This window comes from Grampus griseus (assembly GCF_964374135.1).
Source record: "Grampus griseus genome assembly, chromosome: 2".
Taxonomy (NCBI): domain Eukaryota; kingdom Metazoa; phylum Chordata; class Mammalia; order Artiodactyla; family Delphinidae; genus Grampus; species Grampus griseus.
The window spans coordinates 32,907,346-32,934,208 of record NC_139018.1 but is presented as its reverse complement, the minus strand read 5'-3'; the positions used below and the strand labels follow the sequence as shown (position 1 = coordinate 32,934,208).

General features: G+C 41.3%; 1 protein-coding gene across 2 annotated transcripts in view; it reads right to left on the bottom strand.

Moving 5' to 3' along the window:
- DCAF5 (DDB1 and CUL4 associated factor 5) overlaps nt 1–26,531 on the bottom strand; it is a 98,089-nt gene extending 71,558 nt beyond the window's left edge. The window contains exon 1 of one of the 2 annotated variants that reach the window (XM_082647934.1): nt 26,148–26,531. In XM_082647934.1, coding sequence (XP_082504060.1) covers nt 26,148–26,361 — 214 coding nt within the window. In that variant the 5' untranslated portion in view covers nt 26,362–26,531. The remainder of the gene's footprint in view (nt 1–26,147) is intronic. The other variant, XM_082647935.1, reaches the window with a different exon arrangement.
- Between the last annotated feature and the right edge of the window lie 332 nt (nt 26,532–26,863).

Here is a 26,863-nt window from a genome sequence, read left to right as displayed (position 1 = left end):
CCACAAATTATATCACATCCGTAACAAGGGCATACCATGCAACCATTCAATCAGTAGATCTCTAAGAACTAACTCAGAAAGATGACCAAAGGTCTTTGTTAGGGGAAAAAATGAGGTGTAAAACAGTATGCATACCAACATCCATTTGTGTAAAACAAATTTTTAAAAAGCTCCAATACAGCAGGAACCTTGTCAGTTTTGTTCACTGCAGAATTCCCAGCACCTAAATGAATGTCCCAAAGAGCAGACATTGAATGAATATGCTTATGCTTGCATATCTATGCTTGTATTTGCAAATCTAGATGGCTACAAAAGAAGTTTTTAGTGGACACCACCTCTAGGCTAGAATTGTTTGGAGACTTTACATTGTGGTAAAATATAAATAGCAGAAAATGCACCATTTTAACCATTTATAAGCATACAATTCAGTGGCATTAAGTATATTTGCAGTGTTGTACAACCATCACCATTACCCATCTCCAGAACTTTTACATCATCCCAAACTGAAACTCTGTACCCAATAAACAATAACTCTCCCCAGTGCTCAGTAACCACCATTCTACTTTCTGCCTCCATGAATTTGATTACTCTAGGTACTCCCATATAAGTGGAATCAGACATTTGTCCTTTTGTGTCTGGCTTATTCACTTAGCATAATGTCTTCAAGGTTCATCCATATTGTAGCACGTATCAGAATTTCATTCTTTGTAAGGCTGAGTAATATTTCATTACACACATACCGTTATTTTTTTTAGTCCATTCATCCATCTATGGACATTTAGGTTGTTTCCATCTTTTGGCTATTGTGAATAACGTTGCTAAGAGCATATGGATGTACAAATATCTGTTCAAGTCCCTACTTTCAGTTCCTTTGGGTATATACCATTGGAAAATTTTATGTTTTAATTTTTACTTTATACCTTCCTTTACTACTTGACATTTTGCCATAAACATATTTCCTCTTTTAGTAGGAAAAAAAATCAGTAGAAAACATAGTAGCCAAATCATACTTATTCTCCCTCCCCTAGAAAGAAGTTGCCTTCATTTCTTGAGTTCCTTTGTTTCTTGAGATCCTTCTTCCTTCCATTGTCCATCAAAATCAAGTCCTGTGTCCTCCTCCAAAGTATTTCACTGTCAACCCTTAAGGGAATGATCCCTTAAGTATGGTCCACAATGTTCTGTGTTTATGATCTGCCTAATTCAACTATGAGTTCTCTGGCCTGGGATGGTTTTCTAAATTCTATGTCTCTTATAAGTTAAGGTCATGAAAATAAGCTTTGGGTTTTTGTTGTTTTATTTTCATGAAAAATGGCATAAAGGGGTTTTCCTCCCTATTAATAGATTTAGACAGGCCATGGGCACTTTAGTTCTACATAGTCTCTACTCTTACTGTTTTTCCCCAACACCTGAGGCCACAGGTCAGGGACTTGGCACTGTTTTTGTTACTTTATATCTTATATTTAGAGAAATATTTCTCTGTGCCCATGTCTCTATCAAAAGTGAAAAATTAAAAGATAAAGAGGCCCACATGTTTCTTCAACTTACTCATGTTTCTAATCTAATCTCCCTGAGCCTGAGTTTCATCAAATACAAAACTGGGATCATAACAGCTCTACTCGCATGGGTTTTACAGATTATAAAGTCAAGTACAAGAGAGTTAAGTAATCTGCCAAGGTCACAACAGTAAGTAAAGTGGTTGAGCCAAGATTCAAAAGCAAGCAGTTAAGACTCCCCACTCTCTTAACCACTATTCTGGATTGCTTGCCTTATAGAATGAAAAACAAACCGTAACTGACAAAGCAAATTCAGCTGATGGACAACTGAAAGGATTCTCTGACTTGGTAGCACAACTCAAAAATGAGTAGGTAAGAATAAAACAAAGGACCACAGGAATAAAAACAGAAAGCAACTTAAGTGGAGTACACAGAAGGAGCAGGGACAGGGACCAGGAAAGGCTTTCCTGAAATTATAAAGATTCTAGCAATGCACAAAGCTGATAATGGCTTATTATAAAGAACATACAAAGAATTCCTACAAATCAACTTTGAAAACAACTAGGAAAAGAGGCAAATATGACAACTACAGAAGAGGAAAACCAAATGGCCAACAGAGATTATAGAGGATATCAACCTCTGTATTAATCAGGGAAATGTAAATTATAATTTAGATACCTTCTTACAAAATGGCACAAAGAAATGTACAAAAGAATGTTCACTGCCTCACTGTTCATAATAGCAAAAAAAAAAAAAGGTAGATAACATAAATATCCATCAATATATAAGCTGATAAAACCGACTGGAATACAAACACGAATGAAATCTAAGCACAATGGAACACTATACAGCATTTAAAATGAGCTACAGATACGTGTACTGAAATGAATACATCTTGAAAACCTAGTATTAAGTAATAAAAACAAGTTTCAGAAGGATACGTAAAGGAAAACATTAAGTATATAGTTTTAAATATGCAAAACAATACCATATTATTTATGAACACACAAATAACAAAAGAGGACTTCAAATGTACCTGTAAAGTTTTATTTCCTTTAAAAAAAAATAGATTAGAAGAAAATTTAACAAACTGTCAACACTTTGTCAAATCTGATTGATACTTCTCTTCTTTATGTTTAAGTATTTCATGACATTGTTACATCTATGAGATATAGTAACAGTACTGTGATCATGTTAAAAAAGAAAAAAGTTCTTATCAGTTAGGGGTACATTCTGAAGTGGATGAAATGGCAAAAATCTGTAATTTCCTTTAAAATATTCCAGAAAATAAAAAGTAGGGGGATAGGTGATTAATAAAATGTTGATAATTGTTGTAGATGGGTACACTACATTTTTGTATATGCTTGCACATTTCCATAAAATAAATAAATATATATATTTTTAATGTTCATGATAGAAAAAGAAAATAAGACTCTCCAGGATGTGCTGGGATACCCATAGCAAAGAAATATAACTGTGGGCACCTCTGTGTTTGTTCATTAAGACCTATGCAGGCAGTACAACCTCTCTTGAACTGCAGCAGCTTAAAAAAAAAAAAAAAAGTTCAATAAAAAAGAAAACAGAATATCTATACCTATGCGCTCAAAGTCATAACCATTCTCAGCCAAAGGATCTTCCCCTATCATCCAGTCAGCATTATCTTCAATGCTCATTCTAGATTTAATTTTGCCAAATAAATTCTTTCTGATTTTAAAAGAATGGTTATTTGTAGAGTGCCTTGAGATCAATTTAAAACGATGTGTCCTGGGGATTCCCTGGTGGCACAGTGGTTAAGAATCCGCCTTCTAATGCAGGGGACACAGGTTCGAGCCCTGGTCCGGGAAGATCCCACATGCTGCAGAGAAACTAAGCCCGTGCGCCACAACTACTGAGCCTGTGCTCTAGAGCCCGCGAGCCACAACTACTGAAGCCTGTGTGCCACAACTACTGAAGCTTGTGCACCTAGAGCCTGTGCTCCACAACAAGAGAAGCCACCAAAATGAGAAGCCCACGCACCACAACAAAGAGTAGCCCCTGCTCTCAGCAGCTAGAGAAAACCCCTGTGCAGCAGTGAAGACCCAATGCAGCCAAAAATTAAATAAATGAATAAATTAATTAATTAAAAATAAAATAAAATGATTTGTCCTTAGTACCTAAAATGATGATGACAGCCCAAGTCCACAGAAGATTGGAATCACTGAGGCAGAAATTATCGCTATGGCAGGGCCTACCTCCTCTGCTTTGCCCTCAAGGTCAGTGTCAGAAGATGTAAGGTGCACATGCCCCTCCCACCCCCATTTCCTTAGGCAAAGTATTAAGAGCCCTGTGTAAAGATGACACTTTTCAACCACGTGTTGGCAAAAAACACCAACGGTGCAAACTGAGGCATAATCTGAAATTGCTGGGCTGCTTTTAAGCCAGTAGAGAGAGCAGAACAGCTGTGCCCAAAACTCTGACCCCACAAAGCAAAGGAGGGCTGGTGAAGCAAGGATAAATCAGTTTAGAACATGAAAAAAGCTCTACAGTTCTGTCTCTGTGAGTCACCTGGTCAGTTCAAAAAACCAAAGATGTATTGTAGAGTCCCACAGAGAGAGACTGTCTGACCTGCAAACAATCCAAGGGAAGAGTATGATCCTTTAAGCCGGCTCCGTGAGTCTGGCAGCAGTTGGGTGCTTGTGGGGTTGGCCTCTCAGACACTTCAGGGGGAGCACCAGGACCTCTTAGGAAGGCAAGACCTTTCTGCTTAGTGCCAGTGCCAGGCAAGGGACAAGGAGAGGGCAGGCCTTCTAAGCCTGGTTTCCTCACAAACCACTGCTTAGCTTCAACCCAGCTGAGAATCCCAAGAGAGTACAGCTACTTATGCTGGTCATCTTGGGTTGATTTAATTCTGTATCAAACTGACCAATTCATCCTAAAATGTACTATAATCACATTGTGGCAGCAGCTCTGTAGTTACAGAAAGACTTTATATTTAAATATTACTCTTTTCCAGTGGCTTGTGAGCTATAAGCAGAAAGTCTGCAAGCTCTCACACCGTGCTGTTAACAAAAGAAATTATTTAACATGCTTCTTAAAATAAGAAAAGTCCAGGAAAGCTGAGGCACAGAAGGAAAGAATTCGCTTTGGGTTTCCTCAAAGTCAGCCAAGCACAGGACAGATCTGAGAGAGCACTCTGAAAGTCGGGATCAAATGCTCCTGCAGTACAACATTGTTTGTAGAGCAAAAGACATTTACATGTCCATCAAACTAAGTCTCATTAAATAGTGTTCAGTGAAATAAGCCAAACACAAAAGGACAAAAACTGTATGATTCCACTTATATGAAGCACCTAGAGTAGTCAAATCATAGAGACATAAAGTAGAAATGGTGGGGGCCAGGGGCTGGGGGAGGAACAATGGGGAGCTGTTGTTTAATGGGTACAGAGTTTCCGTTCTGCAAAATGAAAAGGTTCTGGAGATGGATGGTGGTGATGGTTGTACAACAATGTCAATGTACTTAATGCTATTAAACAGTACACTTAAAAATGGTTAAAATGAAAAAAAAGAAAAAGAAAAACTTAAAGGGCTTCCCTGGTGGCGCAGTGGTTGGGGGTCCGCCTGCCGATGTGGGGGACACGGGTTCGTACCCCGGTCCGGGAAGATCCCACATGCCGTGGAGTGGCTGGGCCCGTGAGCCATGGCCGCTGAGCCTGTGCGTCCGGAGCCTGTGCTCCGCAACGGGAGAGGCCACAACAGTGAGAGGCCCGCGTACCGAAAAAAAAAAAAAAAGAAAGAAAGAAAAAAAATTGTTAAAATGGTAAATTTAAAAAAAGGAGTTCCGTGGTGGCCTAGTGGTGAGGATTCAGGGCTATCACTGAGGTGGCCTGGGTTCAATCCCTGGTCGGGGAACTGAGATCACACAAGCTGCGTGGCAGGGCCAAAAAATAAAATAAAATGGTAAATTTTGCATTATGTATGTTGTACCACAATTTTAAAAATGCAAAAAGTTTACTGTTCATATATATACTATGTATTATGCAGGCAAAAAAAAAGCATGAGGCAGCTCTGTCTCTTCTGATATGGCATAATCACTATGATGCAGTGTTAGTGACTGTGTTAACCATTCAAAACATTTTCTTTTAAAAAATGACACAGTGGGATTAGATTCAGGGTTTAGGGTTCCATCTTTGTAGGCAGCAAAGGTGGTACAGGAAGTGCAAGCTTTTGAATAAAAGTGTCTGGATTCAAATCCTGGTTTCACCACCCATGTGTCCTAGGCGAGTTATTCTACTACTCTAGCTTCAATTTTATGACTGTAAAATGAAGAAAATGCCAACTATCTCCCAGGGTTGTTATGTGTTTGGGTGAGATAATAAATATAAAAGCACTTATTAGCCCAGTGTGTCATTTATTAGGTATATACACTCCTTAAAACATCCTAGTTTCTCTTAAGTATCCTCCAAGAATTTGTCCCAATCTTCCAAACTCTTGTTTTAGGTGGCGTTAGAGTATGAACAGCATGATGTATTTTAATAAAACAAAAGAATACACTAATTTGTACATGGAAGGGCAAATGTAAAATGGTTAACAGAAGTTACTCTTGGGGATAGGAATTTTACTTAATGCACTTTTATACTGCTGCAGTTTTGTTTATTTTTTTAACCTGCAAAGATTTAAAGGAAATCAAGCAGCCTGGCTTTCTTCTCAGCCTATTTATTCCTTCTTCTCCATGTGTGTAATCGCCACTCTGCGGAGCCAAACCTCTTTTTGTGACAACCATACCTCTCCTTGAGCTCTAAGAAGCAGCATGGAGATATAGAGGTGCAGCCTATGTGGCATACAGCCCAGCTACATCAGTGTATGAGAAATAAGTCTGTTTTGTTATTTCCCCAAAGTTGAAAATAATTAACTTTTGTATAAAAGTTTATTCACATATATCTTCACTTGCGAGGTAAGGATTATATAACCCTTTTTCCAGATGAGGATCAGAGAGACAAAATGACTTGCTAACAATCTAAGAAGCTAGGCCTGGAGCCTAAAACCAAGGTGTATCCTTTCTACCAAAGTGCAAGAGGTCAGAACACTACTTACAATTCCAAGTGAGGATGTTTCACAGCTTTACGCAGGGAAGAAAAGCACCATCCATCCAGAACTTTTCATCTTCCCAAACTGAAATTCCATATCCATTAAAGTATCAGCTGTTCATTCCTGCCTCCCCCCTCCCCTGGCAACCACCATTCAACCTCTAGAGACACCATTTCTGTCTCTATGAATTTGACTACTCTAGGTACCTCATATGAATGGACTCATACAATATTTGTTCTTTTATGACTAGCTTATTTCATTTAGCATAATGTCTTCAAGGTCTATCCATGTTGCTGCATGTACCAGAATTTCATTCCTTTTTTAAAAAAAAGACTGGATTTTTTAAAAAAATTAATTTGTTTGGCTGCATAGGGTCTTAGTTGCAGCACGCGGGATCTTTGTTGTGGTGCGTGGGCTTCTCTCTAGTTGTGGCGCGTGGGCTCTAGAGTGTGCTGCTTAGCTGCCCCGCAACATGTGGGATCTTAGTTCCTTGACCAGGGATCAAACCCACGTCTCCTGCATTGGAAGGCAGATTCTGAAGCACTGGACCACCAGGGAAGTCCCGAATTTCATTCCTTTTTAAGGCTGAATAATATTCTTTTGGATGTATATTCCACGTTTTATCCATTAATCTGTTGACAGACATTTAGAGTGCTCCCACTTTTTTGGCAATTGTGAGTAATGCTATTATGAACATGGCTGTACAGATACCTGTTCAAGTTCCTGCTATCAATTCTTTTGGGTATACACCCAAAAATGAAATTCCTGGATCATTTGGTAACATTCTATGTTTAATTTTCTGAGGAACTGCCATACTGTTTTCCACAGCAGCTGTATCGTTTTACATTCCCACCAGCAATGCACAGGGTTCCAATTTTCCATGTCTCATCAACACTTGTTATTTTCTGTTTCTGATTTTTTGGTTTTTTGATAATAGCTATCCTAATGGGTATGAAATATGTGTTGGCCATTTCTACCTTCAAATAATAGACTAAAATGATTCTCTTACTGAATATCTTGGAGCACATCATTCTACAAACAGTCTGTTATTTTTCTTTATGTATTGTTTTATACTTACCTACCCTGAAATTCAGTTACCACTCTTCTGCTCACTCATTCCACCCAAAGAGTTGCCTGCAGCTTATTTCCATTGGTTTGGCATTCCACTACTTGAAGGAACTAATGTCGTATATAAATTGGGGCTATTTATATGCATTCTCTCCTCAAATCACTTACAAAAACATTAAGGGCACTAATCTCTGTTTACCCAAGCATGCCAATTCTGCAATTAAACCTACTTTAGAGATGGATGTAGTGTGAGGCAGCACAGCATAGCATTCAAAACCACAGGCTTAGCTTTGCTCTACAGTAGAAACTAACACAACATTGTAAAGCAAGTATAGTCCAATAAAAATTAATTTAAAATAAATTAATTTAGAAAAACATAGGTTCAACTGTCAGTGTTGCTACCCACTTACTAGCCATGTACCTTTAGACAGGTTACTTAACCACTCTGAATTGTACCCTCTCATCTGCAAAACTGAAAAAATAACTCTCTATTCTACAGTGTTATGTTAGGATTAATGATAGATCTGTGTGAAGGGCTTGGCCCACTGCCTGATACACAATACAAGCTAGATAAATGTTAGCTAATTATTATGCTATTTGAACTCCAACAATAGCTAACATCAGCTAAATTTACTCTGGGTCAGGGACTATCCTAAGGGTTTTACATGTAGTGGCTCTTCAAATCCTCTTAACAGCCCTATGAAGCAGGTAGTGTTATCCTTATTATACAGATGAAACTACAGAAAAACTAAATAACCTGAAGGTGCACAGCTACCAAGAATGGAAGTTGGGATCTGAATCCAGGTAATCTGTCTCCAGAGACGGTGCTCCTTACCACAATACAATCCAGCCTCTCAAGTACAACAGGGGCCAGGTAGCAAAGCAAATGAGTGAAACCTGCCAGATTAAATAGCAGACTAGAGGTTACACAACCCTTTTTAAAGGAAAGCCACTACTCAGCTCCAGCCAGTTACTGCCACAGCAGAGTGCAGGCTTAAGTCAGCCAGATCTTCCAATTTTTTAAGAGAAGATAGCAACCTGATTTTTGCAGGCTGAATGCAGGCCTCAGTGCAGGCTGCAATTAGCCCATGGATAAGTTAAAATGGGGTGATTTGCCCAAGGTCACAAAACTGGGGTCCAATGGTACTTCCTAAATCAGGAAATAAAAAAAAAAATCAAATGGCAAGTGCAGGCAGGTATGGAGAGATAAGGAGAGGTGGTATCACACAAGTTTGCTCTTCACTACAGAAGTAGCCACAGGAGTGATACTTCTGCTAATAAGCTGCTCTTACCTAGTACCTTTTTCCTGAAAACTGATTCTACTCATCTACCTATTATTTCATTTTTCCACATGTCCAATTAGGCAAGTAAGGCAGAAACATTATCCCCATTTTAAGGATGTGAAGGGTGAGGCACTGGTGTGCCTCAATGATGGAAGCCTTGACTCCTTGCTTGAATCACCTGACATTAAATGAGAAGCAGAAATTAAAGTAGCAGCAACACCCTAAAGAGATAGCTAGAACCCTAGGAAATAAAATAGTTTCTCTAAAATTAAATGATTAGTAGCAGTGGGGTTTAACAGAGCTAGGGTTTTTAAATCCTAAGCCAGCACACCAACCCCTAGACAATGTCTCAAATTCCTGAGCAGAAATAGAGAAAGGAATACACATCAGAATCACAGAGTAGAGTTGGAAGACACCTAACAGATCATCTTCTCCAACATCCCCTTTCTGCCAATGAAGAAACTAAGGCACAAAGAGGTAAACTCGTCTATCCAAGAGCACACCATCAGTTAGAGGCAAAGTGAGATTCAAATCCAAGATGTCTGATTCCAAAGCACCTGTTCTTCCTAAAATGCAGTAAGCAGAGGTCACTGGATGATTTCAGAAAGTAGAGAAATGATTTTAACAATTATGTATTTTAATGTGTATTAGGAAAAAGAAACCTAGACCATTAAACCCATGATTTCATAGACATTATAATAATATAAAGTTTCCTTTCAAATATTGTTTTAAGGAGTCAATTTAGAAAAAAATGTTAAATAGCACAGATGATACCCCTGAAATATGACAAAAGTCAAAAAGGTGGGGCTCAAACTTCTGAAATTTAGACAGTAGTTTACCAGGCACCTCTACTACCTATTTCCTTAAGAGGGGGACTCTAAACCTGAGGTTGTGATTTGACACACACTCAAACACAAACAGAGTAACTAGGGATTAATCTCTAAAGGCATTAGGAGAATGTGACCATTTTAACAAAGAAAGCTGCAATCTTATCAGTTACACTGTAATCAGCCTAAAGGAAGACTACAAAATGGCCAAAACTTAAGACAAAAATATTCAGCCTCACTAATAATCAAGTCCAGTTATATGAGAACTTCAGTAATAATAAAAATTTTTAATACCATCTTCACATATTGACTGAATAGCAAAGATTAAATGATGCCCAACAATAGCCATGATGCAGTCTAATAATACAGTGGTACAAGTATAAATAAATTAATTCAACCATCTCAGAGGACAAATATATATCAAATGTATTTTATAAATTATAAAAAAACTTTGATCCAGAATCCCATTTCTAAGATTTTATTCTCAGGAAAAAAAAAAAGTTTTTGCAAAGGTTTAGTTATAAGAATTGTGATAAAAGCAAAAAATAAATAGAATGAGAGGGAACTGGTTAAATTCTGATGTAGGCCCTTGACAGGATACAGTGCTGCCATAATATATCATACATTAGAACAGTTCTCAAAATATGTTCCACAAACCCCAGGAGGCCTGCTAAGTCAAAACTACTTTTACAGTAACACTAAAATGTTATTTGTCTTTTTCACTGAAGCCAAAGAGTTTGAGAATTTTTGCTTTAGAATTGTGGCTCTCAACCAGGTGATATTGCCCCCCCCACGGAGCATTCAGCAATACCTGGAGACATTTTTGGTTGTCACAACTGGGGAGCTGCCACTGGCATACACATATAGTCTTAGGCCAGGGATGCTGCAAAATGTCCTACAATGCCCAGGACAGCCGCCTATAACAAAGAACTATCCGGCCCAAAACATCAACAGTGTTGAGGTTGAGAGACTCTGCTTTTGAAAATACTCAATGACATATGAAAAAAAATGTCAATATTAAGAAAAAAAGATAAAACAGCAGAGATGGCCTAATTCCAATTTTATTTTTAAAATATGTACATTTAAATACAAAAAGTCTAAATAAAATATGTCCCAGGTGTCTAAAATGGTCATCCTGAGTAGGTGGGATACTTCTTTCTTTAAATATGTATTTTCCAAATTTCCCATAATTAATACATGACATTTTAAAAACTTATGAATAAGTGGGAAGTCTGTCTTATAAGTGCCATATTCTGATAACTTGTATGATTCAACAGGAAATTCTCAACGGTAAAGTATGGAATTCTAAAATATCAAAGAACAAAAAGATCCTCAAATAGAGCTAGGGCTAAAAACAGATCCTCAACAACAGTAAGGATTTACAGGGAAGTTATGATAGTGGATGATGCATTTATTTTGAGGTACTCCCAGACCACAGACTGTCTTCATGTCCAGTCTCACTTCTTCTGCCCTACAGAACTAACCTGCACAATACACTCTCCTCATTAAAGCACAGATGCTCTTCATTCAATCTGAGAAGTTTCTGATTTTTAAGTTTTTCCTTTTTTAAATAAGAAGATTGCCTGCATAACTTCTGCAAAATTCCTTGCATAAGCAACAGTAACAACATAATAAAGCTTTCTTCTCTCTTCTTGGGCTATTTCTAAAAATTGAACCAAAGCAGGCACCAATGCTTAGTCCTTCCAGGAAGGTACACAATATCCACCCAAGAGTAGGTATAAACAGAGAGGTCAACTCTGAGACTAAAATCAAGGGCTGCTTGAACCTGGTTGCCAAACATGCCAATTTCAGTTGTTTCTTGCCAGTATGTCTAAGGCAAAACATGCTTCAGCCACCTACGGCAGCAAGCGATAAGGTATCTGTACTAGGCCATCAAACATGGTTAAGACACCTAAAAAGAAAGAAACAACAATCCTCAGAGACTCCAATTAGTCACTTGGCTTTAAGGAGTAACATGAAAGATACAACTGGAATTTAGATACAAGACTTGAATGGAAATTCAGAATGAGGAAAGTTGTGTAATAAGACTCTGACGGGTATCTGGATTTGCAAAAATTCCTTCTTCTGAGTAATGTTCTTGGAAAACCTTTTAAAGTAAGGAAGTATAGGCAGGCTAAGAATTAAAACTGGAGAGTCAGCCACAGTGACAGTCTGCCTCCCCCTGGAAAATCTCTACTACTCATCTGCAAAATAATGAGGCACTACCAACTTAATCAAAACAACCATGTTCAGAGACAATAAAACTGCAGACAGAATGTACTGGTGAAGTAAGCCACTTACTTGAGTAAGTCCTTTATAAATGCAGAACCTCATAATTTTCCGTACTGAGGGACCAGGTCAGAAGACCCAGATTTTAATCTTGCTTGTACTACTTACTAGTTGTGAGCTACTGGGCTAATCACTTTACCTCTTTGCTCCTTTATGCCCTTATATGTAAAATTAAAGGCTTCAATTAGATGATCATTAGTCCTTTCCAGCAATTAAACTGTATGATTCCACAGAGGGAGAACATCAGCAGCCTAAGATCACGGAAGGGTGAAATCAGGACTCTAGGCCAGATCTCTTAAACTTCTTTAATGATGACATTACACAACACCAAAGATATTCTACAGCCAACTGCCCACATATCTGAAAAACTACAATCCCCGAAAACTCTTCACCGCGCCAACCTATACACTTGAGGGGGCCAACTTTTATTCCAAATGTATATGGTGCTAGATAGATACTCCACAAAACTAAGCCTTTAGCATGGTTTTAGTATTATATCACTTTGGGTTAAAAACACCTTAGGAAAAAAACTCCAACTCTGTGGAGAATCATTCGTCAAAACATCTTTCCTCAAAATCAACTCTGCAAAAAACATCAACCCACAGGAAGACTTAAAAAGAAAAAAAGGAAGAAAAAAGAATGTACAGCAAGTGAACAGTAGAACAAGAACTATAAGAAGAAGTACATAGAAAGGAAGGGGTAACTTACTAGCCTCTGGATCTAGCATTTTCTAAATGGTTTTAGCCTTTTTGTTTGTTTTTCTTTCTAATAAGAGGACAAGGAGGAGACAAATGACTAACCAACCACTCTGCCTCTCAGATTCAATTTAGTACCTTAAAAGTGGCAGTTGAAAGACCTGACGTGGGGAGAATGGGGGCTTGGAAGCTTTTCCAGCAGAGGCATTCAACAGTGAATGGGAGGTGTTAAGAGACTAGGGCTTTGGTTCTACCTGAATGCCAGACAACTCGGACAATCATGAGCAGGTGGCCATGTGACTTATAATCCAAACTAGGACCTTTTCAAGAATGAAAGGAGCACTAATAATTGTACTAGGATGTTGGGATGGTCCCAAGTAAACCAGGATATATGGTCATCTTAGTTATAAAGGACCCCAGCAAAGGCAGGGGACCTAAGGAGTTACTTGATCAACCATTTAAGGTAATCTTACCTCACTTTATCAACCGCAGGAGCCCCAGCAGAGGCAAAAGGGAAGATGGAAATCAGCCTTGCTGCCAATATAATCTCTGCTACTTGGATATATTATAAGCTTGTCAGTTACTTCAGATGCCATTTTCTCATTGATTTCTACATGCCCCAGCCCTCTGGAATATAACTCCCTTAAGATTGGCCCTAACAGGAAAATAGTACTCAAAGCACATAGACCTGATCTCCATTGCATATCAACTCTGTATCCTGAGAGGTACATGATAGAATCTCGGGCGTCTAACACTACAAAGTGCAAGGACTGAGGCGCAAGGTGGCAAAGCAAGTGCAAACATGCAGGCATGGGAAGAGCAGACAACTAAAGTGACGAACTACTGTTGTCAATTCTTTCCATAAATCCCTGACCTAGAAAAACTGAGGTGAAGAGCAAGTGGAATCCAAGACCAGAACCTGAAGAGTAACCCTCCTTGTTCATCCAGTCAGTGTGCAAGCTTGGAAAGAAAACACCTTTTTCACAGAAGCAGAGTGAAGCTGCTGGTGACAGAAGTAAACTTAACCTGCAATAACACTATGCTTCATTTTACTGTCAAAAGTGCTTCCAAGTGTCAAAAGTGCTTCCAAATGACTTACAGTGCTCCCTGGGCAGATCGCCCATGTTACATTGTTTAAACCTTCTTCCAAAAGGCACTTTATTCTGAAGCACATTATCTGTGTCCCAAGCATAGATATTTTTTCCACAGGTATAATTATAAGGAAAGATACCTATTTCTGTTGGCTGAAATTCAGCCATACTCAAGCAGCATACTTTCAGCAGAAATCAAACTCAAAACCACAGGCTCAGTAAACACAATATATTATTTGTACTTTTAGTTAGATTAATGGAGAAGAGGAACCAACTTGGTAACCACAGTTTGTATACCCACTCTTAATTAGAGTAAAGGAGGTGTGAAGTTAGTCACGTGGTTGAAGTAAGTAAGCATAGAACATGCAGTGTTAAGGAAGGAGACTTTAGAAGACAGCCAAGATCCACCAGAGGGCAGAGAGCAGAAGCAAGAACTACAATCCTGCAGGCTGTGGAACAAAAACCACATTCACAGAAAGAGAGACAAGATGAAAAGGCAGAGGGCTATGTACCAGATGAAGGAACAAGATAAAACCCCAGAAAAAGAACTAAATTAAGTGGAGATAGGAAACCTTCCAGAAAAAGAATTCAGAATAATGACGGTGATGATGATCCAGGTCCTCTGAAAAAGAATGGAGGCAAAGATTGAGAGGATGCAAGAAATGTTTAACAAAGACCTAGAAGAATTAAAGAAAAAACAAACAGAGATGAACAATACAATAACTGAAATGAAAACTACACTAGAAGGAATCAACAGCAGAATAACTGAGGGAGAAGAATAGATAAGTGACCTGGAAGACAGAATGGTGGAGTTCACTGCTGTGGAACAGAATAAAGAAAAAAGAATGAAAAGAAATGAAGACAGCCTAAGAGACCTCTGGGACAATATTAAACACAACAACATTTGCATTATAGGGGTCCCAGAAGGAGAAAAGAGAGAGAAAGGACCTGAGAAAATATTTGAAGAGATTATAGTAGAAAACTTCCCTAACATGGGAAAGGAAGTAGCCACACAAGTCCAGGAAGTGCAGAGAGTCCCAGGCAGGATACACCCAAAGAGAAACATGCCGAGACACATAGAAATCAAACTGACAAAAATTAAACACAGAGAAAAACTATTGAAAGCAACAAGGGAAAAATGACAAATAACATACAAGGGAACTCCCATAAGGTTAACAGCAGATTTCTCAGCAGAAACTCTACAAGCTAGAAGGGAGTGGCATGATATATTTAAAGTGATGAAAGGGAAGAACCTACAACCAAGATGACTCTACCCAGCAAGGATCTCATTCAGATTTGACAGAAATCAAAAGCTTTACAGACAAGCAAAAGCTAAGAGAATTTAGGACCACCAAACCAGCTCTACAACAAATGCTAAAGGAACTTCTCTAAGTGGGAAACACAAGAGAAGAAAAGGACCTAAAAAACAAACCCGTAACAATTAAGAAAATGGTAATAGGAACATACATAACGATAATTTCCTTAAATGTGAATGGATTAAATGCTCCAACCAAAAGACACAGGCTGGCTGAATGGATACAAAAACAAGACCCATATATATGCTGTCTACAAGAGGCCCACTTCAGCCCTAGGGACACATATACACAGAAAGTGAAGGGATGGGAAAAGATATTCCATGCAAATGGAAATCAAAAGAAAGCTGGAGTAGCAATACTCATATCAGATAAAATAGACTTTAAAATAAAGAATGTTAAAAGAGACAAGGAAGGACACTATATAATGATCAAGGGATCAATCCAAGAAGAAGATATAGCAATTATAAATCTATATGCACCCAACATAGGAGCACCTCAATACATAAGGCAACTGCTAACAGCTATAAAAGAGGAAATCAACAGTAACACAATAATAGCGGGGGACTTTTAACACCTCACTTATACCAATGGACAGATCATCCAAACAAAAATTAATAGGGAAACACAAGCTTTAAATGACACAATAGACCAGATAGATTTAATTGATATTTATAGCACATTCCATCCAAAAAGAGCAGATTACACTTTCGTCTCAAGTGCACATGGAACATTCTCAAGGATACATCACATCTTGGGTCACAAATCAAGCCTCAGTAAATTTAACAAAACTGAAATCATATCAAGCATCTTTTCTGACCACAACGCTATGAGATTAGAAATCAATTACAGGAAAAATAACGTTAAAAAACACAAACACATGGAGGCTAAACAATACATTACTAAATAACCAAAAGATCACTGAAGAAATCAAAGAGGAAATTAAGAAACACCTAGAGACAAATGACAATGAAAATACGATGATCCAAAACCTATGGGATGCAGCAAAAGCAGTTCTAAGAGGGAAGTTTGTATCAATACAAGCCTACCTCAAGAAACAAGAAAAATCTAAAATAAACAATCTAACCTTACACCTAAAGGAACTAGACAAAGAACAAACAAACCCAAAGTTAGCAGAAGGAAAGAAATCATAAAGATCAGACCAGAAATAAATGAAATAGAAACAAAGAAAATGGCAGGGGCTTCCCTGGTGGCGCAGAGGTTGAGAGTCCACCTGCCGATGCAGGGGACACGGTTTCGTGCCCCGGTCCGGGAAGATCCCGCATGCCGTGGAGCGGCTGGGCCCGTGAGCCATGGCCGCTGAGCCTGCGCGTCCGGAGCCTGTGCTCTGCAACGGGAGAGGCCACAACAGTGAGCGGCACGCATACCGCAAAAAAAAGAAAGAAAGAAAATGGCAAAGATCAATAAAACTGAAAGCTGGTTGTCTGAGAAGATAAAATTGATAAACCATTAGCCAGACTCATCAAGGAAAACAGGGAGAGGACTCAAATCAATAAAATTAGAAATGAAATAGGAGAAGTTACGACACCACAGAAATACAAAGCATCCTAAGAGACTACTACAAGCAACTCTATGCCAATAAAATGGACAATCTGGAAGAAATGGACAAATTCTTAGAAAGGTATAACCTTCCAAGACTGAACCAGGAAGGAATACAAAACATGAACAGACCAATCACAAGTAATGAAATTGAAACTGTGATTTAAAATCTTCCAACAAACAAAAGTCCAGGACCAGATGGCTTCACAGATGAATTCTATCAAACATTCAGAGAAGAGCTAACACCCATCCTTCTCAAACTATTCCAAAAATTGCAGAGGAAGGAACACTCCCAAACTCATCCTATGAGGCCACCATCACCCTGATACCAAAACCAGACAAAGATACTACAAAAAAAGATAATTACAGAGCAATATCACTGATGAATATAGACGCAAAAATCCTCAGCAAACAGAATCCAACAACACCATGATCAAGTGGGATTTATCCCAGGGATGCAAGGATTCTTCAATATATGCAAATCAACCAAAGTGATACACCATATTAACAAATTGAAGGAAAAAAACCTTATGATCACCTCAATAGATGCAGAAAAAGCTTTTGACAGAATTCAACACCTATTTATGATAAAAACTCTCCAGAAAGTGGGCACAGAGGGAAAGTACCTCAACATAATAAAGGCCATATACTACAAACCCACAGCAAACATCATTCTCAATGGTGAAAAACTGAAAGCAATTCCTCTAAGATCAGGAACAAGACAAGGATGTCCACTCTTGTCATTATTATTCAACATAGTTTTCGAAGTCCTAGCCACAGCAATCAGAGAAGAAAAAGAAATAAAAGGAATACATATTGGAAAGGAAGAAGTAAAACTGTCACTGTTTGCAGATGACATGATACTACACAGAGAATCCTAAAGATGCCACCATAAAACTACTAGAGCTAATCAATGAATCTGGTAAAGTTGCAGGATACAAAATTAGTGCACAGAAATCTCTTGCATTCCTATAAACTAACAACGAAAAATCTGAAAGAGAAATTAAGGAAACAATCCCATTCACCATTGCAACAAAAAGAATTAAATACCTAGGAATAAACGTACCTAAGGAGGTAAAAGACCTGTACTCAGAAAAGTATAAGACACTGATGAAAGAAATTAAAGATGATATAGACAGATGGAGAGATATACCATGTTCTTGACCTGGAAGAATCAAATTGTGAAAATGACTACACTACCCAAAGCAATCTACAGATTCAATGCAATCCGTATCAAATTACCAATGGCATTTTTTACAGAACTAGAACAAAAAAATCTTAAAATTCGTATGGAGACACAAAAGACCCCAAATAGCCAAAGCAGTCTTGAGGGAAAAAAACGGAGCTGGAGGAATCAGACTCCCTGACTTCAGACTATACTACAAAGCTACAGTAATCAAGACAGTAGGGTACTGGCACAAAAGCAGAAATATAGGTCAATGGAACAGGATAGAAAGCCCAGAGATAAACCCACACACCTATGGTCAACTAATCTATGACAAAGGAGGCAAGGACATACAATGGAGAAAACACAGTCTCTTCAATAAGTGGTGCTGGGAAAACTGGACAGCTACATGTAAAAGAATGAAATTAGAACACTCCATAACACCATACATAAAAATAAAGTCAAAATGGATTAGAGACCTAAATGTAAGACTGGACACTATAAAACTCTTAGAGAAAAACATAGGAAGAACACTCTTTGACATAAATCACAGCAAGATCTTTTTTGATCCACCTCCTAGAATAACGGAAATAAAAACAAACAAATGGGACCTAATGAAACTTAAAAGCTTTTGCAAAGCAAAGGAAACTACAAACAAGACAAAAAGACAACCCTCAGAATGGGAGAAAATATTTGCAAATGAATCAGCAGACAAAGGATTAATCTCCAAAATATATAAACAGCTCATGCAGCTCAACATTAAAAAAACAAACAACCCAATCGAAAAATGGGCAGAAAACCTAAATAGACATTTCTCCAAAGAAGACATACAGATGGCCAAGAAGCACATGAAAAACTGCTCAACATTACTGATTATTAGAGAAATGCAAATCAAAAGTACAATGAGGTATCACCTCACACCAGTTAGAAGGGGCATCATCAGAAAATCTACAAACAACAAATGCTGGAGAGGGTTTGGAGAAAGGGAACCCTCTTGCACTGTTGGTGGGAATGTAAACTGATACAGCCACTATGGAGAACAGTATGGAGGTTCCTTAAAAAAACTAAAAAGAGAACTACCATACAACCCAGCAATCCCATTACTGGGTATATACCCAGAAAAAACCATAATTCAAAAAGACACATGCACCCCAATGTTCACTGCAGCACTATTTACAATAGCCAGGTCATGAAAGCAACCTAAGTGTCCATTAACAGATGAATGGATAAAGAAGCTGTGGTACATATATACAATGGAATATTACTTAGCCATAAAATGAAATGAAATTGGGTCATTTGTTGAGATGTGGGTGGATCTAGAGTCTGTCATGCAGAGTGAAGTAAGTCAGAAAGAGAAAAACAAATATCGTATATTAACTCATATATGTGGAACCTAGAAAAATGGTACAGATGAACCGGTTTGCAGGGCAGAAATAGAGTCACAGATGTAGAGAACAAACGTATGGACACCAAGGGGGGAAAGTGGCAGGGGTGGGGGTTGGTGGTGTGATGAATTGGGAGATTGGGATTGACATATATACACTAATACATATATATACACTAATATGTATAAAATGGACATATATACACTAATATGTATAAAATGGATAACATAAGAGGCCCCTGCTGGGGCCTCCCTGGTGGCGCAGTGGTTGAGAGTCCGCCTGCCGATGCAGGGGACACGGGATCGAGCCCTGGTCTGGGAAGATCCCACATGCCGCGGAGCAACTGGGCCCGTGAGCCACAACTACAGAGCCTACGCGTCTGGAGCTTGTGCTCCGCAACGGGAGAGGTCACAACAGTGAGAGGCCCGCGCGCCGCAAAAAAAAAAAACAAAAAAACTATTTGTTGAACTAATAAATAGACCAAAGAATAAAATTTAACACCTTCACAGCAATGCATTATCAGTAAACAGAAAAGTCCAGAAGAAAATCCAAGAATTGATTCCCTAATCACCATGTCAAAATGTATGTACTGGGCTTCCCTGGTGGGGCAGTGGTTGAGAGTCCACCTGCTGATGCAGGGGACGCGGGTTCGTGACCCGGTCTGGGAAGATCCCACATGCCGCGGAGCGGCTGGGCCCGTGAGCCATGGCCACTGAGCCTGCGCGTCCGGAGCCTGTGCTCCGCAATGGGAGAGGCCACAACAGTGAGAGGCCCACGTACCGCAAAAAAAAAAACCCAAAAACGTACGTACTACAAAAGCTTTTTTTTTTTTTTTTTTGTGGTACGCGGGCCTCCGTGTTACTACTGTTACAGTAGCAACAGCTGCAGCAGCAGTAGCAACCAGAGCAACAGCATGGTCTATCTAGGCCCTTGTGCTAAAAACTTTACAGGTGTTATTTCATTCAATCCTCACCACAACCCTGTGAGATGCATCACTGTCCTTATTATATGACTCTTAATCTCTCTATATAACTGTGGATACTTATATCCCATAAGAATATGGGAGACCCATATGAAATAGAAATAGGACTAAATAGTGAGTCCAATTATAAATATTATGCCCAAGTAATTTAATGCCTCTCCCCATTCACAACTCCTACTTAATTAACACTCTGAAACAGTATAGTTGCTGATGCTATCTGAAAAGCTTCTGAGGGTGCTTTTTCTACATTTAGTCATAAGCATTAAAAAAGAAATCATAATCTCTCACTGTAACTCAAAACTTCACACTATGGGCTATTAATCTGCTAGTGCTACAAGTTCCAATGCCTTAAACATCAATTCAGGGTAAATAATATTACAGCAACTCTTATCCCAAAGAGCTGAGTATTTTTATTTACTGCTAAGATTCTATTTACCAAAACCATTTATAAGATATAAGAAAGCAGAGAGTTATATATACAGAGCTACATTCTTTTTTTTTTTACTGTGCCTCACAGCTTGTGGGATCTTAGTTCCCAACCAGGGACTGAACCTGACCCCCGCAGTGAAAGCGCTGAGTCCTAACCACTGGACCGCCAGGGAATTCCCCCAGAGCTACATTCTGATTGGTCTAGCAGTCAGAATGCAAGAAGATGTTCATTTCCTTCCCCAAGAGAAAATAAAAAGACTTTTAAGCAAACATATTTCCATTCTGGGGAAAAGGAGAAACCTAAGAGGAGACAATGGAGGCAATTTAAAGAAAGAATCAGATGCAACCAAAGACTTAAAAGGTAAACCCAGGCTATCCCTTAAATATGTGTACTAGCATAACCTCCTTGATGGTGTTACAATCTCTTGTAAGTAGCACTTAATGTTGTTCCTTATCTCTCAAAGAACTAACACCCATAAATATTCTAAGATAAGACTGCATCAGGCATAAGCTGTCCTTTATAGAATAATGTTCACTCAAACCCATATAGTTCACAAAGTACCTTCACACATGACATTTCATTGAACAGACCTCATTGTTAGGTAGTGAGGGCAATTTGTTAATCCCGTTTACTGATGAGGAATGAAGGAACTTGCCTAAATTCGTACAATCTGTGACTGGTAGAGCCTCCAACATACCACGTGACACCAAATCCCAGGCTCTTTCCCCACCATATTGTGCCTCCTCATTCCACATCAAAAAAATCACAAAACTATCCTGTCTGCCCCATTTGCACATGTCCATTACCATCACTGTAAGAACAAGTACCAGCTAATAATGAAACCACAAGTTATAAGTACAAAGGGGAAAGAAAACAAACTCAGCATTTTTTCTGAAAGGCTGGGAACTCTGTTCAGTACCCAATCTAAACTTTGCCTAATGTAGCTGTCACAACAGCCCTTCAGGTGGGTGCTGGTATTCCCATTGCTTAAATCAGGAAAGAGAGGCTTAGCAGCTTGACTAAAGTTACACATTAAATGACACAGCAGTGATTTTAACCATGTGTATGCTATACCACACTGTCTTACATGATATCACAGTAATGCCCCTTTCAGCAATAAAGAAAAATACTTTTTAGGGCTTCCCTGGTGGCGCAGTGGTTGAGAGTCCGCCTGCCGATGCAGGGGACATGGGTTCGTGCCCCGGTCCGGGAAGATCCCACATGCCGCAGAGCGGCTGGGCCCGTGAGCCATGGCCGCTGAGCCTGTGCTCCGCAGCGTGAGAGGCCACAACAGTGAGAGGCCCGCGTACCGCAAAAAAAGAAAAGAAAAATACTTTTTAGGTTAAAATACTTCTGTATTTCAAAATGTCAAAAAAACATCCTCCCACTTGTTGCTGTCACACACTCACTTCCCAGCTGAGCACCTTTTCTCCTTCCTGGTTTTCTCTTCTTTACTCTTAATATCTGCTGGCCTCATTGTGCCCTGGAAAAGGGGCTAGCTATTAGAACAAAAAAGCAATGATGTATCCTTAACAAACAGCATTTTTATAAGGCCATAGGAATCATGCAAATATTATTTTTGGCCTAGGTCTAAGTTAATTCTATCAAATAGTGTGTGTCAGGGAATTCCCGGGCAGTTCAGTAGTTAGGACTCGACACTTTCACTGCCCCGGGTTCAATCCCTGATCCGAGAACTAAGATCCCATAGGCCGAGCTGTGCGGCTAAATAAATAAATAAAATTAAAAGAACAAAAAAAGACAAAAACAAAACAAAAAAACCCAAATAGTGTATCAGTTACAAGAAACGTGAGCCTGCCCAAACAATTAGAAAATGAAAACAGTGAGCAAACTATGAACAATCTATCATTTTAAAAAACTGTTTTTCTTCCAGTTTTCATATATAATTGACATACAGCACTGTATAAGTTTAAGGTGTACAGTGTAATGATTTGGCTTACATACATCATGAAATGATAATTCCAATAAGTTTAGTGAATTCACTCTATCATATAGATACAAAATTACAGAAATAGAAAAATTTTCTTGTGATAAGAACTCGAAGGATTTACTCTCTTAACTTTCATATATAACATACAGCAGTGTTAATGATATTTATCATGTTGTACATTATACATTTCATCCCTAGTACCTGTTTGTCTTATAACTGGAAGTTTGTACCTTCTGACTTGCCTTCATCCAATTCCCCTGCCACCGGCCCAACTCCCCCGCCCCCTCCTCTGGTAACCACAGTCTGATCTCCTTTTCTGTGGAACAAACTTTCACTTTAATCACCACTTTCAAGAGCTTTAACCAATCCAGACAAGATACAAGCACTACAACAAAATGTATAAAAGTAATCTCATTACCATCCTACAGTCTGGCCTCCCACCACATTTTTGGTGAAACATTAGGGATTGATAGCATTAGCCTCAAAATACCATGTGCTCCTCCCCTCAGGTGTTAACTGCTAAAGAAGGACAATGATAAATAAGATGTAGACACCTTAAATAGTTTTAAATTTGGGAAGCTTATTGAAGGACTTCCCAGAACAAAATTTAATTTGCTTTAACAAGTGTATTTATGACTCCCAGAGGGGGCTTCCTTATCTGAAGCGAACAGGAGGAACTTTCTGTTGCATAAGTTGTACTCATACTAGATGGTGAATAAGCTAATTCTACCGTTCAGGGAACAAGTAAGAAAAGCTAACGGTAGCTGAGCTAAACTGGAGGGGCAGGTGAAAAAGCCTACTGGAAGACTAGGAACAAGGACATGAGTAGATAAAAAGGAAACAGGAAGAACTAAGCTAGAGGAAGCGTGCCAGGAAGGAGGAGAAGTAAGGGGCAAAGAAAGTTGGAACCCAGGAAGTACTGATGGAGATGGGCAACTCAGGCCTAGAAAAGAGGAAATGAATGCCTAGAACCAGAAGGTTTACCAGAGCCTGCCTGTGGAAAGGACCCTGCTCCTCTACAGACTAAAATTAAGATAAAGGAAATGAACTGGTCAAGTCTAGAGAAAATTGGGTTCATGGGGGAAGGTACTACACAAGGATTAACTGGTAGAAAATGGAGGCAACTTTTTAGCATCTTTAAAAAAGTGTTAATGGGGACTTCCCTGGTGGTCCAGTGGGTAAGACTCCACCATCCCAATGCAGGGGGCCGGGTTCATCCCTGGTCGGGGAACTAGAGGTGGCAACTGGGGCTCGGCGCAGCCCAAATAAATAAATATATATATTTAAAAAGTGTTAATGAACTTTAAATGGATGAAATGTATGGCATGTGAATTATATCTTAATAAATCTGTTACTTTTAAAAAGCGTCGCAGACGTAGAGAACAGATTTGAGGACACGGGGAGGGGGAAGGGTAAGCTGGGACAAAGTGAAAGAGTGGCATGGACATATATACACTACCAAATGTAAAATAGCTAGTGGGAAGCAGCCGAATAGCACAGGGAGATCAGCATAGCACAAGGAGATCAGCTCGGTGCTTTGTGACCACCTAGAGGGGTGGGATAGGGAGGGTGGGAGGGAGATGCAAGAGGGAGGAGATATGGGGATATATGTATAGTTGATTCACTTTGTTATAAAGCAGAAACTAACACACCATTGTAAAGCAATTAAACTCCAATAAAGATGTTTAAAATAAATAAAAAGCCTGTTAAATTGAGCAATGTATGACTACATTTATGATTTAATCAACACGATTAGCTCAGTCTGTAATAGCACCCCCTAAATTCCCTCACCCTGTAGGGTGCATTTACTTGTGTCTGGGAACATGTCTGTTGGAATACATCAGTCTGGGAAGTAGACAGGAGTATGATGAATACAGAAGTAGCAGCAGGGGAAAAAACTGGGAGCTCTGTAAAGAGCTCTTCCCCCATCTTTGCCCCTGGAATTTTTGGCCCTGTGGGGGAAGGAAGCTTTTGTTTGGGGTATGTCTCGAAGTGGAATATTAGATTTCTTCAGGAGATGATCTAGGACTAAAATCTACCTAGTCAAAGAGAAAACGATCTGAAGTGGAAAAGTCAAGTCAGTTCTGGAGAAACCCCAGAAGGTTTATCATGAAATGATCACAAGTCTTATCTCTGTTACCCCCAAACTGGACTGCACGCCCCGTGTCACTTCCGAATGTTACTCGCGAAGAAGACGGATGCTTTGCCATGATCCCAGAAGTTTCTGGCGAGCTGCCCACTGACGTAAATTAGAAAATCATTCGGGGACCAGCCTGGGTGAAGCGAAGCGCCACGTCCAGCGCTGGGCTCCCCCTTCCTCCCTCTCGATATAGGAAAAGGGACGGGGTTGGGAGGGCAGAAGGCGAGCGGGAACGCCAGATCAGCCGTCTTCGCCCTCCTCCCCTGAACCGGGTTTCGGGGAGCCGCCCCCAGCGTAACCCATCCCCTCTCGCCAGCCGTGGGCCCGCGACCCCCGTGATGAGGAGGGCGGCGGCGGCGAGCGCCCCCACGGGCGGCAGGAGCACCTCCCCCGGAGCAGCTATCGCCGCCACCCGCCCGGCCCCGGCCTCCCCGGGAGCAATAGGCTATCGATTCAGCTGCCTGTCGCTAGGAGCCCCGGGAGAGCGAGGCCTACACCGCCCGGCCAGAGCGCCGGCCTCGATTTCGCCACTTACCCAACACCGGAGGGGGAGCCGGGGGGCAACCAAGCCCAGCTGGGCGGGAGGAGGAGGCGCGGAGACCACCTGCAACGGCAGGCGCGGGGAAAGGGGGTGCGGGCTCGGGGCTCCAGCCAACAAGTCTCCCGGGGTCGTCCAGCCCCCCACCCCCTGCCTCGCAAGTTGCGCATTCAAGTTCAGGCCGGTGCCCCTTGGCCTCCAGAGCCCTCGGCACTCCCAAAGCCATAAGAAAAACAAGATACGGAAGAGGCCACTCTAGGACCCGAGGAGATGGCGCTGGGCCCGAGGGCGACGAGGGGACGGCCCAAGGGGACCCGCTCGTCACCTCCCCTCCGTTCACTTGGAGTCGCAGCCCCGACCCCTCCGGCGGCCGGCCCTGTCACAGCCCGGCCCCCGGACCCAAAGCCCCTTCCCGGGACGACGGAGACGGGGGCTCGAGCTCCCCCCGCGCCGCCCCCGGCTTCCGGCGTGCCTCGGCCTCCTCCCCCACCAAATCGCTCAAATGCCCCCAGCACCTTTTAAAGTACGCGGAGGAAGAGTTTCCCATCAAACTTTGTCAAGCGGTAACCTCGCCCCCCTCCCCGACCCACACTTCCACCGCAGTCATCAGGAGAGATCACTTTACACTTGGGATAAAGCGAATTAAGGACCTGTCAACCATTTTAGGTCTTTTTTATAGAAGACATCCTCTCCTACCCCTCTCTCCCTCCCTCCCCCGCCAGGGTTTTAATTTGACACCCACCTTCCCACCGCCGAAGGGGGGGTTGAGGAGGGAGGGGGTGGGGACGGAGGGCAGGAGGAGGGTGGCGAGGGAAAACGGAAAGGGGAGGTTGGAAGGGGGCCGGGAGGCGCAGGGAGGGGAAGGGGGTTGATTTACCTGAGACCAGCCACTGGCCTCCATTGTTGGAGAATTCAATGGCATTGACACAGCCGAAGTGGCCCAGGAGGTCCTTCTTGTAGAGGTTTCTGCAGCCTCGCAGGCGTCTCCTCTGAAAGTCCTGAGTGAGCAGGGGGTCCCCATGCAAGCCCCGCTGGGACAAGAAGCCCACCACTGACCTCATGCTGTCCCCCAGGCCAGCTCTCCTCTTCATGCTGGAACCGCCGCCGCCGCCGCTCGCGCCGCCGCCCCTCCCTCGGCCTCACGCGCGGCCGGCGCTCTCCCCCCACCCGACCCTCCCCCCGCGCTGCGATCCGGATGGTTCTTTAACCAGCCATAGCAGACGGAGCGAGGTGTGCAGACACTCGGTGGCGTTCGCGGCTTCCTGACGGTCCCCTCCCTCCCCTTCCCCCTCCCCTAGGCTCCTCCTTCTCCTTCTCCGCCTCCTCCAGCAGCTGATCCTCAGCTGCGGCCGCGCTTCCGCGAAGCGCGCGGCCCTTCCGCCGGCGGCGACGGGGGCCAGGGAACGCGAGTGGCGGCGGCTCCTCCCCCGCCGCGGGCTGAGGGCCGGAAAAACTCGGGCGGGTGGCCTCTAGACCGCGGGCGGCGGCTCGGCTTTCCCGCCGCAGCTCCTCCCCGCGCGAGGACCGGGGTCGCTCTGGGCGGAGGCCGGGCTGCACCCCCTGAGCGGTGCACTCTGTGAAGTTGGAGGCGCG